The sequence below is a fragment of the Pelobates fuscus genome, chromosome 5 (genome assembly GCF_036172605.1).
Source record: "Pelobates fuscus isolate aPelFus1 chromosome 5, aPelFus1.pri, whole genome shotgun sequence".
Lineage (NCBI taxonomy): Eukaryota > Metazoa > Chordata > Amphibia > Anura > Pelobatidae > Pelobates > Pelobates fuscus.
In genome coordinates this window covers 175,957,431-175,972,095 of record NC_086321.1, presented here as the reverse complement: position 1 = coordinate 175,972,095, position 14,665 = coordinate 175,957,431, and the positions used below count along the sequence as shown (strand labels likewise).

Genomic DNA, 14,665 nt, shown 5'->3' with positions numbered 1-14,665 from the left:
ACAATTAATTGTTAAAAGCAATGCAAACTCAACAGAAAGGTGATTTAAGAAATCAACTCTTATAGTTAATCCATCAACTTATTTGTTGGAGATTCCTTTAATTATAGAAACAAAAATACTAAAGATCAGAGTGGAGAAGCTTGACTTTACGCTTTTGGAAAGTTCTGTTTATTGTTAAAAAGACGGATTTTACACAAATCACATCAACAGTGCCTAAATTCTATTTACTCTAAGCACTGTAATAAGTTGTAGTGGCTAAAGTGCCCCTTCAAGTGTAAGAAATGTGTTCGGCTCACAGGAGCCGAGAGTTAATTGGAACCTGGTATAATGACAGTTGATCTCAGCTAATAGCATTCTACCAAAAATTAAAAAGGGTTACAAATGGCATGGTGGTTATTGTTCCAGGAGTGCCCTAGAATGTCTCCAATTTAAACAAAACAGTGAAAGTTTAGTAACAGCTTGATTTCTTATCTGGGAGCTGCCATGTGACACCCCCACCTCCACCGAGCCTTGAGGAGGGCTGGAAGCTCCTGCTCATGAGCTTCCATTTGCTATCCAAAGCTGAGTTAAGCAGCTCGTTGGGTGTAAGAAGCACCTGATCGCTCTCAGCCAATGAGCTAAATCCTGCACTACCAAGCATAACTCTGAAGAGAACTTCCAGTTGAGTAGCATCACATAGCGGCACCTGGTGGACCCCAGGTAAGAAGACAAACTGTTACTAATCAGCACCTGACTAGATCTTTGGGGAGGGGGAGCAAGGCACACTAGAGTGGTTATAGTGCTGAAGTAATTACAGAAAGCAGTGGTGTTCTTCAGCAAATGAAAAGCCAGTTAACAGGCACAGATTAATCAGCTAATCCAAGCAGGTTACGCTTATTAGATTTTGTCCTGTGCTGGTGGACTGTGCAGACATATTACCCTAATAGCTGTCCCTGAACTCTCTTCTGTGAGCACAGTACCTCTGGCATACCAGACCTAAATTTCAAATTCCTCAGTTACAACGTGCAGACATTTTTTCCGCTTATTTACTGTATGTTTGATGATAGCCTTGAAGTTGGTTTTAAGCGAGTGAGGGAAATGGATCTCATATGATATAAAACCTGCCAACCTGCAAAGAGGCTGCTCCTCTGCTGATGATCCACAAGCAGGATAAGGGGTGCAAGACTCTTCACTAGGTGTGGATGGCGATGATCCAGGGAGGTAGACTGCACTCCACAACATCAAATTCCGCACATGGCATACAGGATGCAGTACCTAAGAAAGCATGGAATCAAAGAGGGGCAATGATAGGTTACAGGAAGCAAACTTCAGCAATTTGCGTTCCATATAATTAGATGGGGAGATTTAAGAGAGAGCATCTGGATGTTTTAGAGAACTGCATTAAGAATCAGAATAAAGAAATTTCAGAGTGCAGTTTGCATGTTCAAAAGGTGTACAAAGGAGTGTACATGTTAAATGAAAAATCTATACACCATGCCAAAGGCCAGTAGAATAACAGGTAACAAACTTACTGTTTCTGACTGAGAGGAGTACAACAAATTTTTGAAGGCCCGATTCCCGGCACGCAGTAGTGACCAAACTGAGCATGTGCGTTCTTGGATGTGCTTTTCACTTCGCTCCTTAGCATTGTTACAGAGGAAGGTGCCAAATAGACAGGAGTATGTATGCTGCACCAGCTTCACCTGCAGGAAAAAACAAAAGCTGTCACTAGCACTCCCCTCAGCGTGAATGTCAATTGACCTTGCACATGCTGTACACCGGTGGGAGAGCAAAGCGCTGACGCCAGCAGGTATGTAAAACTTTTTTTCCCCTGCATCAATCATTTAGATCACCATCAATGATCTTTGCAAATAATGCAAAGACCCCAGAAGGTCACAAAGACATTTTAATGACACATTAGATTGGCAGAGTGCTGAACATCACTCATTAAAACCATTTCATGGCCCTACAGTCCTTCAAGGTAACCAGGTACATTATTCCACATTTACAATCACAATATGGCATGCTATTCCTTTACAAGGTTTATCAATAAATGTCTCTTCCAGAAGGTTGCTCTCATATGTGACAAATCCTATGCTTAAGATATTTTAAGATAACTTACATAATGGAAAACTAGAAGCACTAAAACTAAGGGATTATTGCTATGGTATGATTTATTACTGAGCTCTCCAATGAAGTATAGAGCTTGGTTGCTTCATCTAAGTGTTGCTTCTAAGTGTGTGTGTGGTTGGAGATATTCTGGAGAGTTTTACAGAAGCTTCAACTGTCTAAGAGTTGTGCTAAGAGTTCTTTTTTACTGTTACAGGTAAGATTCATCTGTAGGAAAAGGTTACTGACTGCACAAGGTTTGATTTCCTGTTGGTAATTATAAGGCATTTGATTGGATTAGGTAGCTACTTGCTATTGATTGCTATTTAAATTAGCTATTGTTTGCTAATAAGCAGAGGCCTACCCAGGTGTTAAACATTCCTAGTGGGAGGTGATTTTAGGAGTATATAAGGGTAGTTGTCATTAGCTTGGCTAATAGAGCTTGGTTGCTTCATCTAAGTGTTGCTTCTAAGTGTGTGTGTGGTTGGAGATATTCTGGAGAGTGCTGCTTCTAAGTGTGTGTGTGGTTGGAGATATTCTGGAGAGTGCTGCTTCTAAGTGTGTGTGTGGTTGGAGATATTCTGGAGATAAACTGGAGGTAATCTGAGGTATCCAGGAGGATAAATAAAAAAAAAAGGTAAAATTTGTTTGATTTAAATTATTCGCCTCATTGGAATGGCAGACTTAGTTCAGTGTAATAGTTGCTTTGCATTTGTTTCACGTTCCACTTTTTGGAGGTTTGGTTGTTGTCTAATCTGTAGACAGTTCTCTATCTTGCGGCAGGAGATTGTATTTTTGAAGTCTGAGATTTGTAAATTATCTGGTAAACAAATTCAGGCTGGAACTGCTGCAAAGCCATTGCCGCAGAGACATACTAGGAATGGCAGATGGATTACTGTAGGATCTGGTAGACTTGGAGTTGTGGATAAAAGGCATATTGCACAGTCTGTTGTTCTACATAATTCATTTTCTGCACTTTCAGAGTGTAGTGGTGTCCTGGAGATAGGCACTGAGGCTAGTGGTGTTGTGCAGAGAGGCACTGAGGCTAGTGGTGTTGTGCAGAGAGGCACTGAGGCTAGTGGTGTTGTGCAGAGAGGCACTGAGGCTAGTGGTGTTGTGCAGAGAGGCACTGAGGCTAGTGGTGTTGTGCAGAGAGGCACTGAGGCTAGTGGTGTTGTGCAGAGAGGCACTGAGGCTAGTGGTGTTGTGCAGAGAGGCACTGAGGCTAGTGGTGTTGTGCAGAGAGGCACTGAGGCTAGTGGTGTTGTGCAGAGAGGCACTGAGGCTAGTGGTGTTGTGCAGAGAGGCACTGAGGCTAGTGGTGTTGTGCAGAGAGGCACTGAGGCTAGTGGTGTTGTGCAGAGAGGCACTGAGGCTAGTGGTGTTGTGCAGAGAGGCACTGAGGCTAGTGGTGTTGTGCAGAGAGGCACTGAGGCTAGTGGTGTTGTGCAGAGAGGCACTGAGGCTAGTGGTGTTGTGCAGAGAGGCACTGAGGCTAGTGGTGTTGTGCAGAGAGGCACTGAGGCTAGTGGTGTTGTGCAGAGAGGCACTGAGGCTAGTGGTGTTGTGCAGAGAGGCACTGAGGCTAGTGGTGTTGTGCAGAGAGGCACTGAGGCTAGTGGTGTTGTGCAGAGAGGCACTGAGGCTAGTGGTGTTGTGCAGAGAGGAACTGAGGCTAGTGGTGTTGTGCAGAGAGGCACTGAGGCTAGTGGTGTTGTGCAGAGAGGCACTGAGGCTAGTGGTGTTGTGCAGAGAGGCACTGAGGCTAGTGGTGTTGTGCAGAGAGGCACTGAAGCTAGTGGTGTTGTGCAGAGAGGCACTGAGGCTAGTGGTGTTGTGCAGAGAGGCACTGAGGCTAGTGGTGTTGTGCAGAGAGGCTTGAAGACTATGGTGAGGCCTAATAGAAAGCAGTTGTTGTTGGGGGATTCCATCATAAGAGGTGTGGAGATGGACAATGGTGGTCTTGTGAGGTGTCTTCCCGGAGCTACTGCTCACAGAGACAGGAGACGTATCTGTAATATTGTTAAGCAAGCAAAGCAGGAAGGGGAATTGGATGTACTTGTCCATTTAGGGACAAATGACTTGGCTTGCAATGAGGTTTCAGAGGTTAAGGAAGTTTTTAGTGTTTTTGCCAATGATATACGGCAGGTTGCTTCCACACTGTCATTCTCTGAAGTTCTGCCTGTGCATAACACTCAGAACGACAGGCGGATGCGTATTAGGGACTTTAACTTGTGGCTTGGTGAATGGTGTCGGGAGCAAGGATTTGGCTTTATTGTTCATGGTAGCTCTGTTTGGAATGGAAATAAACTGTATAAAAAAGATGGTTTGCATCTTTCTCAAAAGGGAACAAATGTTCTCAGTGAGCAGTTCAGAGGTTTTGCTAGGATGTTTTTAAACTAGGAGGGGGGGGCAAAAGGGTGATAAAACATCAATCCAATTGTCCCCCAAAACAAGGACAGAAGGTGCCTGTAGCAAGTGTGTTAAAAAATGATAAGCTTAGAGTCATGTCTACAAATGCTCGCAGTTTAGGGAATAAGATCCATGAACTTGTGGCAATAATGGCAACTGATAGTGTAGATTTAGTCGCTGTTACCGAGACATGGTATAATGAGAAAAATGACTGGGACATAGCAATACCAGGGTACTCTTTATATAGAAAAGACAGGGAAGGCAAGAAAGGGGGAGGGGTGGCCCTGTATGTAAAGGATAGCATAAAATCTAGCCTAATAAAGGTTAGTGAGGCGAACATAGAGTCCGTTTGGGTTACGTTAGAATTTGGTAATCACACAGTAACTCGTGTAGGTGTGATTTATAGGCCCCCAGGACAAATTGAAGAGTTAGATAATTTACTAGTTGAAGAAATAGCTAAAATGACAATGAAGGGGGAAGTTATCATCATGGGTGACTTTAATCTTCCTGATGTGAATTGGAAAACAAAAATAGCTACTTGTGCCAGGAGCACACATATTCTAAACTCCCTACTGGGATTGTCTCTAAAACAAGTCGTTGAGGAGCCAACTCGTAAAGAGGCCATACTAGATTTAGTGTTAACAAATGGAGATTTGGTATCAGATATTACTGTAGGTGAAAGTTTAGGATCCAGTGATCATCAGTCAGTGTGGTTTAATATAAGAACAGTGACTGAGTCACACCACACAAAAACAAAAGTTTTAGACTTTAGAAAAACAGACTTTTCTAAAATTAGAATATGTGTAAAGGAGTCATTATCAGACTGGAGCAATTTATATGGAGTCCAAAATAAATGGGATTATTTAAAAGTTGCACTACTAAAGGCAACAGAAAATTGCATTAGGCTTGTCAGTAAAAGCAAAAAATTCAAGAAACCACTGTGGTACTCCGCAGATGTGGCCAAAATAGTAAAAAACAAAAAGTTAGCATTTAGTAATTATAAAAAAAACCAGAGTGAGGAAGACAGAATGACCTATAAGATTAGGCAGAAAGAGGCTAAGCAAGTTATAAGAGCTTCCAAATCCCACACAGAAGAGAAAATAGCACAGTCAGTAAAAAAGGGGGACAAAACTTTTTTTAGATACATAAATGAGAAAAGAAAAGTAAAACAAGGATTAGTTAGATTAAAAACAAAAGAAGGAAGGTATGTAGATGAGGATAAAGGTCTAGCTGACTGCCTCAATGAATATTTTTGTTCGGTATTTACAGATGAAAATGAAGGAAAGGGACCTCTGTTAACAAAAAGGATAAATGAGTCATTTATTACACGTGAGTTTACAGAGGAAGAGGTTCTATTTCAACTGTCAAAAGTAAAGACAAATAAGTCAATGGGACCTGATGGAATACACCCAAAGCTATTAAAAGAGCTTAGTGGTGTACTAGCAAAACCATTAACAGATTTATTTAACCAATCATTGATAACAGGAGTAGTCCCAGAAGATTGGAAGTTAGCGAATGTTGTGCCCATTCACAAGAAAGGTAATAGGGAGGAGTCGGGCAACTATAGGCCAGTAAGCCTTACTTCAGTAGTGGGGAAAGTGATGGAAACCATGTTAAAGGATAGGATTGTTGAACATCTAAAAACACATGGATTTCAAGACCAGAGACAACATGGGTTTACTTCAGGGAGATCATGCCAAACTAATCTTATTGATTTTTTTGATTGGGTAACTAAAATTATAGATCAGGGTGGTGCAGTAGACATTGCTTACCTAGATTTCAGTAAGGCTTTTGACACTGTTGCACATAGAAGGCTTATCAATAAACTACAATCTTTGAGTTTGGATTCGAATATTGTTGAATGGGTAAGGCAGTGGCTGAGTGACGGGCAACAGAGGGTTGTAGTCAATGGAGTATATTCGAAGCTTGGGCTTGTCACCAGTGGGGTACCTCAGGGATCTGTACTTGGACCCATTCTCTTTAATATTTTTATTAGTGATATTGCAGAAGGTCTTGATGGTAAGGTGTGTCTTTTTGCGGATGATACTAAGATATGTAACAGGGTTGATGTTCCAGGAGGGATAAGCCAAATGGAAAATGATTTAGGTAAACTAGAAAAATGGTCAGAGTTGTGGCAACTGACATTTAATGTGGATAAGTGCAAGATAATGCATCTTGGACGTAAAAACCCAAGGGCAGAGTACAGAATATTTGATAGAGTCCTAACCTCAACATCTGAGGAAAGGGATTTAGGGGTGATTATTTCTGATGACTTAAAGGTAGGCAGACAATGTAATAGAGCAGCAGGAAATGCTAGCAGAATGCTTGGTTGTATAGGGAGAGGTATTAGCAGTAGAAAGAGGGAAGTGCTCATGCCATTGTACAGAACACTGGTGAGACCTCACTTGGAGTACTGTACACAGTACTGGAGACCCTATCTTCAGAAGGATATTGATACCTTAGAGAGAGTTCAAAGAAGGGCTACTAAACTGGTTCATGGATTGCAGGATAAAACTTACCAGGAAAGGTTGAAGGATCTTAACATGTATAGCTTGGAGGAAAGACGAGACAGGGGGGATATGATAGAAACATTTAAATACATAAAGGGAATCAACACAGTAAAGGAGGAGACTATATTTAAAAGAAGAAAAACTACCACAACAAGAGGACAGTCTTAAATTAGAGGGACAAAGGTTTAAAAATAATACCAGGAAGTATTACTTTACTGAGAGGGTAGTGGATGCATGGAATAGCCTTCCAGCTGAAGTGGTAGAGGTTAACACAGTAAAGGAGTTTAAGCATGCGTGGGATAGGCATAAGGCTATCCTAACTATAAGATAAGGCCAGGGACTAATGAAAGTATTTAGAAAACTGGGCAGACTAGATGGGCCGAATGGTTCTTATCTGCCGTCACATTCTATGTTTCTATGTTTCTATGTACTGGTACAAATTTCAATGGGAAAACCTCAGAATTAGAACTACTGTTGGCATCGCAGCGCAGCAGCATAAATGCCTTGAAAAGAGATTTTCCACATGCAATAAATACCTAGAGGCACAATGTACAGGTTTAATGGGTTTTTGCAAACTTACAGGGATCAAATGTAGGGCATTCCCCTTTTCCATACTTGCACATTGAAATTTGACAGATTGGGTTGCTGGGCCTATGTTGCCTTTGAGACCGTATAGCAGCCCAGGAATGAAAATTAACCCCATCGTGGCATAACATTTGTAAAAGTAGACAACCCACAGTATTCATAATGGGGTATTGTCCAGTCTTTTTTAATAGCCACAAATGCTGGCCAAAGTTAGCGTTTTTATTTGGTTTTTGCATTTTTATTTTTTTACACAAAAACTGCACTTTGAAAATACATTGGCCGCAGGCGGCGAGGGAGCAGTGATCTCCCTGCTCAGCTCCCTCACGCGTACAGCAGTGACGTCGGAGCCGGAATATGACGTCACTCCGGCTCCAGCATCACTAAGAGGCGCACGAGGGAGCTGAGCAGGGAGATCAGAGCTCCCTTGCCGCCCGCCTCCACCGCTCACCTGTCTGCCAGACCTCCCGACAGTCTGCCAAGCTGCAGCCAGCCCCACCGGACCCCAGAAACTCCATGCCAGCACTCCTAAAGGTAGCTGGGCTGGGTGGAGTAAAATGTATGTTAGGGAGTTTGTATGTGTTTGTCAGTAAGAGTGAATGTGTGCTTGTCAGGGAGTGTGTGAGTGTATGTGTTTGTCAGTGAGAATGTATCTGTTCTTGTCAATGAGAGTGTATATGTGTTTGTATGTGTGTCAGTGTGTGTGCCATTATGTATCAGTGAGTGTGTGTGTGTGTCACTGTGTGTATCTGAGTGTGTGTGTGTGTGTGTGTGTGTATTTGTGAGTCAAGATGTGTGTGCCATTATGTATCAGTGAGTGTGTGTGTATGTCACTGTGTGTATCTGAGTGTGTGTGTGTGTGTATTTGTGAGTCAAGATGTGTGTGTCAGTGTGTATCGGAGTGTGTGTATCTATGTGTAAAGGTGTGTGTCAGTATGTATATATATGTATATATATATATATATATTTGTGTGTGACAGATACATATACACACAGAGAGATATACACACACCGGCACATACAAACACAGATATACACACCTTGACACACACACACACTCACACACAGATACACAATGTGTGTCAAGGTGTGTGTATCTGTGTGCCACTGTTTGTCAGATTCATACACACTGGCACATACAAACACAGATACACACACCTTGATACACAGACATATACAAACACAGATACACGCACCTTGACACACAGATACATACACACAGACACACACTGTGTGTCAAGGTGTGTATCTGCCAGTGTGTGTGTATCTGTGTGCCACTATCTGTGTGTCAGATTCATACACACGGGCACATACAAACACAGACACACATACACAGATACACATCTGTGTGCCAGTGTGTGTGATTATCTGTGTGTCAGATATACGACTGGCACATACAAGCACAGATATACACACCATGACACACCGGCACATTTAAAAAATAAAAATAAATTGCCATTTTTTTTCGGGAAAAATTAATTGGGAACCCCTGCTCCAGAGAACAACAATAGAAAAGTTACAGGGTCAATATAGGACTTGCCCGATTCAGTTTGCTGGGTTTGTGTTGCCTTTTGAGACCATATGGTAGCCCAGGAATGTCAAATAACCCCATCATGGCATACAGTTTTCAAATGTAGACAACCCAGGGTATTCAAAATGGGGTATATGTCCAGTCTTTTGTAGTAGCCACTTAGTCATAAACGCTGGCCGAAGTTAACATTTTTTTTGTTTTATATAAAAAAAAAAATTAAAAAAAAAAAAAGATTCTATATATGCACACATATAACACACAGAAAAAAATTATAGATTTGCACTCCATCTTACTGGTGTCGTTGCCCGGTGGGCGTTTCAGTTTGCAACCCAAACTTTCATCAGGATAACATGACATTTAAAAAAAACAAAAAAACAATCTTATATACCCATCACCACATTACACTTACCCAATAACATAGAGGGTGCTCCCTGCGACCGCTATTCCTGGAGTCTGACCGGGTTACTCTATGACCTCGATGATGTCACCATGGACTGCGTCGTGACATCACCCAGGTCATCCACATGGCAACCAGACGCCAAGACCATGCGGGTAGAAACCTCGCACAAAAGAACTATGGCAACAGAAAAAGAAACAAACTAACCGGAACATAGCCTAATCTCACCTTGCCGGTATTATGGTGCAGAGCAACACCTCGAATAAAAGCATTGAAAATAAAATCATAACGGAGGCTGGAGGCTCCGTGGGCATAATTCAAATTAAAGAAATCGAAAAACCAAGACTAAATACTACGATCTAAATGTTCAATTACTGACTATAGTTGTCCCAACACTGGTTTTCCCTGGTGCTCCTTCACATTAATGCATGTGTCCGTTCTAAATGAACTAAAGGGGAAAACTCGAACCAGAATAGAACCTTATTTACAAAGAACTACAAACAAGACCATTACTATAATACCCTAAAATACCATTCTAAAGGGATTAAGGTCGCATAGTATGAAAACAAATACTCAAGGGCAAATGTGATACCGTCTGCGCCAGTTGTAAGCTCTATAAATGTAAAATTGGAGAAACAAATTTACAATCCAGATTCAGACCATTCATGAACTGGATAAATTGATATGGTTGGTATACCACCATGCAACAGTATGCAAGGTGTATTATCACTGCAATTCTTACTCACCAACACAGCTCTTAACCCCAAAACTATATATTCATGGCTACATTGCCACCTGCAAAAGCAGTGAAATGGACAGTTCGAAAAATATTTAAAGGAGTAAAGCTGTATATCTCCCCGTATGGGATTATTACAGGGCAGTACATGAGGAGATTAATTGCTGAAGTAACAATTAAATCAAAGCTTTTGGCATCATAAATTACAATAATCTTAAGTACATGTGGTGCATGTATATTGTACATTCATAATTCTCAAACTATAGGTCCAAAATATATTTCCCCCGGGGTGGCACCATAGGCTATTATTGTGACCTTTTCTTGCACCTAAATATGCCAGCTGATGTCAAACTCTGTGTGGGGTAATCAGTCAATCAAAACCATAAATTAAATCTTAGAAGAGAGACTCATGCCTTCAGGGTGATAACAGAATCCAACTTACGAAGATAGTCCTTTATGTCCCAGGCTGAGGTAGATCTCCCAGAGAATTAACAGAACAATGAAAAGCAGACTTGGCCCTATAAGGGGGGCCAATCCAGAGTTAAACCAACAGCGCATATTGGTAACTTTGGACATCACACTTAACTTAGAGGCACAGATTCAGATAAAGACAGAACCTGTAAAAGCGGAGATTCCGATCCCCCTGGGTGGGCAATCTCAAAAGGTGACCAGGGTTTCATCAAGAATCATGATACCAAATCCAACCTATACACGGAATCAATAGCAAGAGCTGTCATACCCAACAGGTCCACCAACTCTCGCCTAATCCCTTGCTAATGAGTTGGAACCAACATAACTAAAGTTAAGGCTATGCAATCATAGAAATACTGATAATGAGTATTTCTCATTAAGCCCATGATGTTGAACTGTATTTAGAGTCCTAATCCAAAAACGTTCACGTTGGAGCAATAGTTTACTACATTCACCTCCCCTCCGAAGTGGGGTTATGTGATCTATAGCCATCAACTTTAAAGAGGGTAAAGTGTGGCCCAAGTCCAGAAAGTGTTTAGCCACTGGTTTTTCGGTCTGATCTCTGTAGGCTGTCCGGATGCTGGACCTGTGGTTCCTTATCCTCTCAGGCAAGGGAAGGTCAGTCTTGCCTATATAGGACAACCCACATGGGCACGTTAATTTGTAGACAACAAAATCTGAGGTGCATGTCAATCGGTGTTTAATCGTATACGGCTTCCCTGTATGTGGGTGTGCAAAGACCTTTCCAGGTACCATGTGGCCACTAGTCATGCAGCCCAAACATCTGTAACACATAAGTTTATTATTGGCCTTTTAAGTTGATAACTTTGAATAGGATCAGTATGGACTAGTAAGTCTCTCTCAATTTTTTGTTCCTTTTAAAGCACATCATAGGTGGATTCCTAAACTCCACAGGGAGTGATGTGTCATTGGTGAGGACCCTCCAATTGTTACTGATGAATTTTTTTAAACTCGGGTGATGTAGTGGTATATACAGATGGAAACACCAGTCGTGGTGTCTGGACCTCCGTTATGTCAGTTGCGGTTTCAATTTGGCATCTCTGTAAGGATTTAAAGGGAAACTCCAGTGCCAGAAAAACGATCCATTTTTCTGGCACTGGAGGGTCCCTCTCCCTCCCACCCACCAATCCCCGGTTACTGAAGGGGTGAAAACCCCTTCAGTCACTTACCTGGGACAGCGGCGATGTCCCTCGCCGCTGTCTCCGCCTCCGCGATGCTCCTCCCAGTGATTGCGTCGGCCGGTGGGCGAGACTGATCTCGCCCACCGGCCGAGGAGACGTAATGCGCATGCGCGGAAATGCCGCGCATGCGCATTACGTCTCCCCATAGGAAAGCATTGAAAAATTATTTCAATGCTTTCCTATGGGGGTTTTGAGCGACGCTGGAGGTCCTCACACAGCGTGAGGACGTCCAGCGACGCTCTAGCACAGGTTTCCTGTGCTAGAACCCAGGAAGTGACCTCTAGTGGCTGTCTAGTAGACAGCCACTAGAGGTGGAGTTAACCCTGCAATGTAATTATTGCAGTTTATGAAAAACTGCAATAATTACACTTGCAGGGTTAAGGGTAGTGGGAGTTGGCACCCAGACCACTCCAATGAGCAGAAGTGGTCTGGGTGCCTGGAGTGTCCCTTTAAGGAGTGTGTGTTCCTTAGAGCCTCTTTTTTCAAATTTCTCCCACATCAAGTTAATTTGTGCCTTGGCATTTTCCTGATCAGAATTATTTCTAAACACACATAAAAACTGGGAATAGGGAAGGGACTTTCTCAGTGCCCTTGGATGGAAGCTGGTTGCATGTAATAGGGTATTCCTATCTGTGGGTTTCGTGAAGAGAGTGTGGGCTAGTGTGCAGCCCTCTCTGTAGACTCTTACATCCAGAAAATCCACTTGCTGTGGGTCCATAGTCACTGTGAGTTTGTTACTGGTCGCTCTGTTGATAGCCTGGATCATGTGCTCTACATCCATGATAGTGCTGTTAATCACCATGAAGATATCGTCAATATAGTGTGTGTATGCCAGTATCTTCTCTTTGTATGGTTCCAAGATATGTATCTGTTCAAATTAGTACATATATCCATTTGCATACATAGGTGCCATTGCTGCACCCATCGATGTACCCGAAATTTGACTGTACCATGACGTCTCAAATCTAATGTAATTTTGAGAAAGAACAATATCCAATAGTTCCAGTGTATATTCCACTGGTGGACCATGGTAATGTGTAGATTGAAAGAGTAGTATGTGCAGGGCCTGTATCCCGTCCAGATGAGGAATCACTGTGTACAGGCTTTTGACATCACAGGTCACCAATATGATAGAATCAGAAGGTAGTCTCAATGAAGATACCATCTTAAGGAACGCTGGGGTGTCCTTAATGCAAGTCTCCAGATTTTCAACAGTTTTGTTAAATAAAAAGTCCAACCACTTAGCAACTGGTTCTAAAATGCCCCCCCACAGCAGGTACAATTGGTCGGCCAGGCGGTCTGTCAAGGTTAGTGGTAGTGTGCTGGTGAAGCGCTCTAGAATATTAAATTATAACAGTTGTGAATTTTTATTATAATATTAACAATTAGTGAATAGACTTTAACGTGTAAGTATATGTATAAACAGTACCTATTAGGTATACACAAAGGTGTCCTAAGTTGGTAATCAATACCTTAAAAAAAACAGAATATACCAAACATAGTGTAAACTGTGACAAAATGAAAATAGATTTAAATTAAGAGGGAAAATTCCCACTCACACTTTGGAGAGCTAATAGTGTATAGCTCAATTTGATCGCCTGCGGGGTCCGTGAAGGCGACCCTATCCTTTCTTTTTGCTGGATATTGCTGTCTTGAAACTCTGAAATGTTGAAACATATATATATGGTGCAGTACCGTATGGTTCCAAATAGATTTGTACTCACAGACACAGAGCCATCCACATCGGCTCTGATCAAGGGTATATGTGGTTAAGGACCACACACCTTCTTTAAAAGAGCAGGAACAATGCCACCAGTGTTATAGAAATATAAGTATATTTATTACATAAAACTATTTGTTTTGAATATTTTTATTGTTTTCACAATATAAACGCATTTATCAAACTGATTTGTAATAAAGCAAGTAGTTGCCCGCGCAGGGGCATAAGCATTGGTAAATAAAGGTGCAGACATTTCGGCGCTTACGCAGAAGCGGATTCGTCGTTGCCTGTGTAGCAGAACATATTGATTCATATTGTAAACTGATCTATGTAATTAAATTGGATTATCGCTTAAGCAAACGTAATTTCTGGTCGAGGCGTGGGTATGCAATTATCTATGTATTGATAAAGACAGAAACACCATCTTGGAAAAGCGTTGAACAACACTATTAGCTATATATCTAGTTAATTTATTTAGTTCTGCTCTGCCTAAGCCACATTAAAAACTCGGTAAACAAAAATAAACTAGAAAAGGAATTAAATGAAAGTAAGCCTTGATTCGCATGCCCTTAAATACCACTACCAAAAGAACAATCAAACCTATGCACCAACAATGGCACTTCAAGGGTATATTTAGTAATACCATATTTAGTGCCTTACTGCGTGTTAACCCTGTCAGTGCCCGTGGCGACATTGCGGCCCCCTCTCAGGCTCCATGTAGATCAAGGCATACATAACTGTGGTTTGCTTGGCACATTCCAAGATAACAAAAGGTGCATCATTTGTTATTTGGGGACCTTGAAACTAAAGGTACTAAAAACAATCAGATATAGAGCGCGTTGTGTAATAACAGTTGACTAGGGCCTCTGAGGGCAACGTAGAGCAAATAAAAAAAAAAAATTAAAAAAAAAAATTAAAAAAAAAAAATATAAAAAAAAAAGCAACTTTTTTGTGCATATTAAATCAACAGTAGTGAATTCTCAGCGTGTATAAACTCAGTCCACAAGCATTGGGGG

The 14,665-nt window shown here is 41.6% G+C and overlaps 1 protein-coding gene across 4 annotated transcripts in view; it reads right to left on the bottom strand.

Moving 5' to 3' along the window:
- The window catches only part of MTMR3 (myotubularin related protein 3), an 87,480-nt gene that overhangs the window by 9,931 nt on the left and 62,884 nt on the right, over positions 1-14,665 (bottom strand). For all 4 annotated transcript variants that reach the window (XM_063454744.1, XM_063454746.1, XM_063454747.1 and 1 more), the window contains exons 15-16: positions 1,512-1,682; positions 1,109-1,254 (exon numbers count right to left, since the gene is read on the bottom strand). In XM_063454744.1, coding sequence (XP_063310814.1) covers positions 1,109-1,254; positions 1,512-1,682 — 317 coding nt within the window. The remainder of the gene's footprint in view (positions 1-1,108; positions 1,255-1,511; positions 1,683-14,665) is intronic.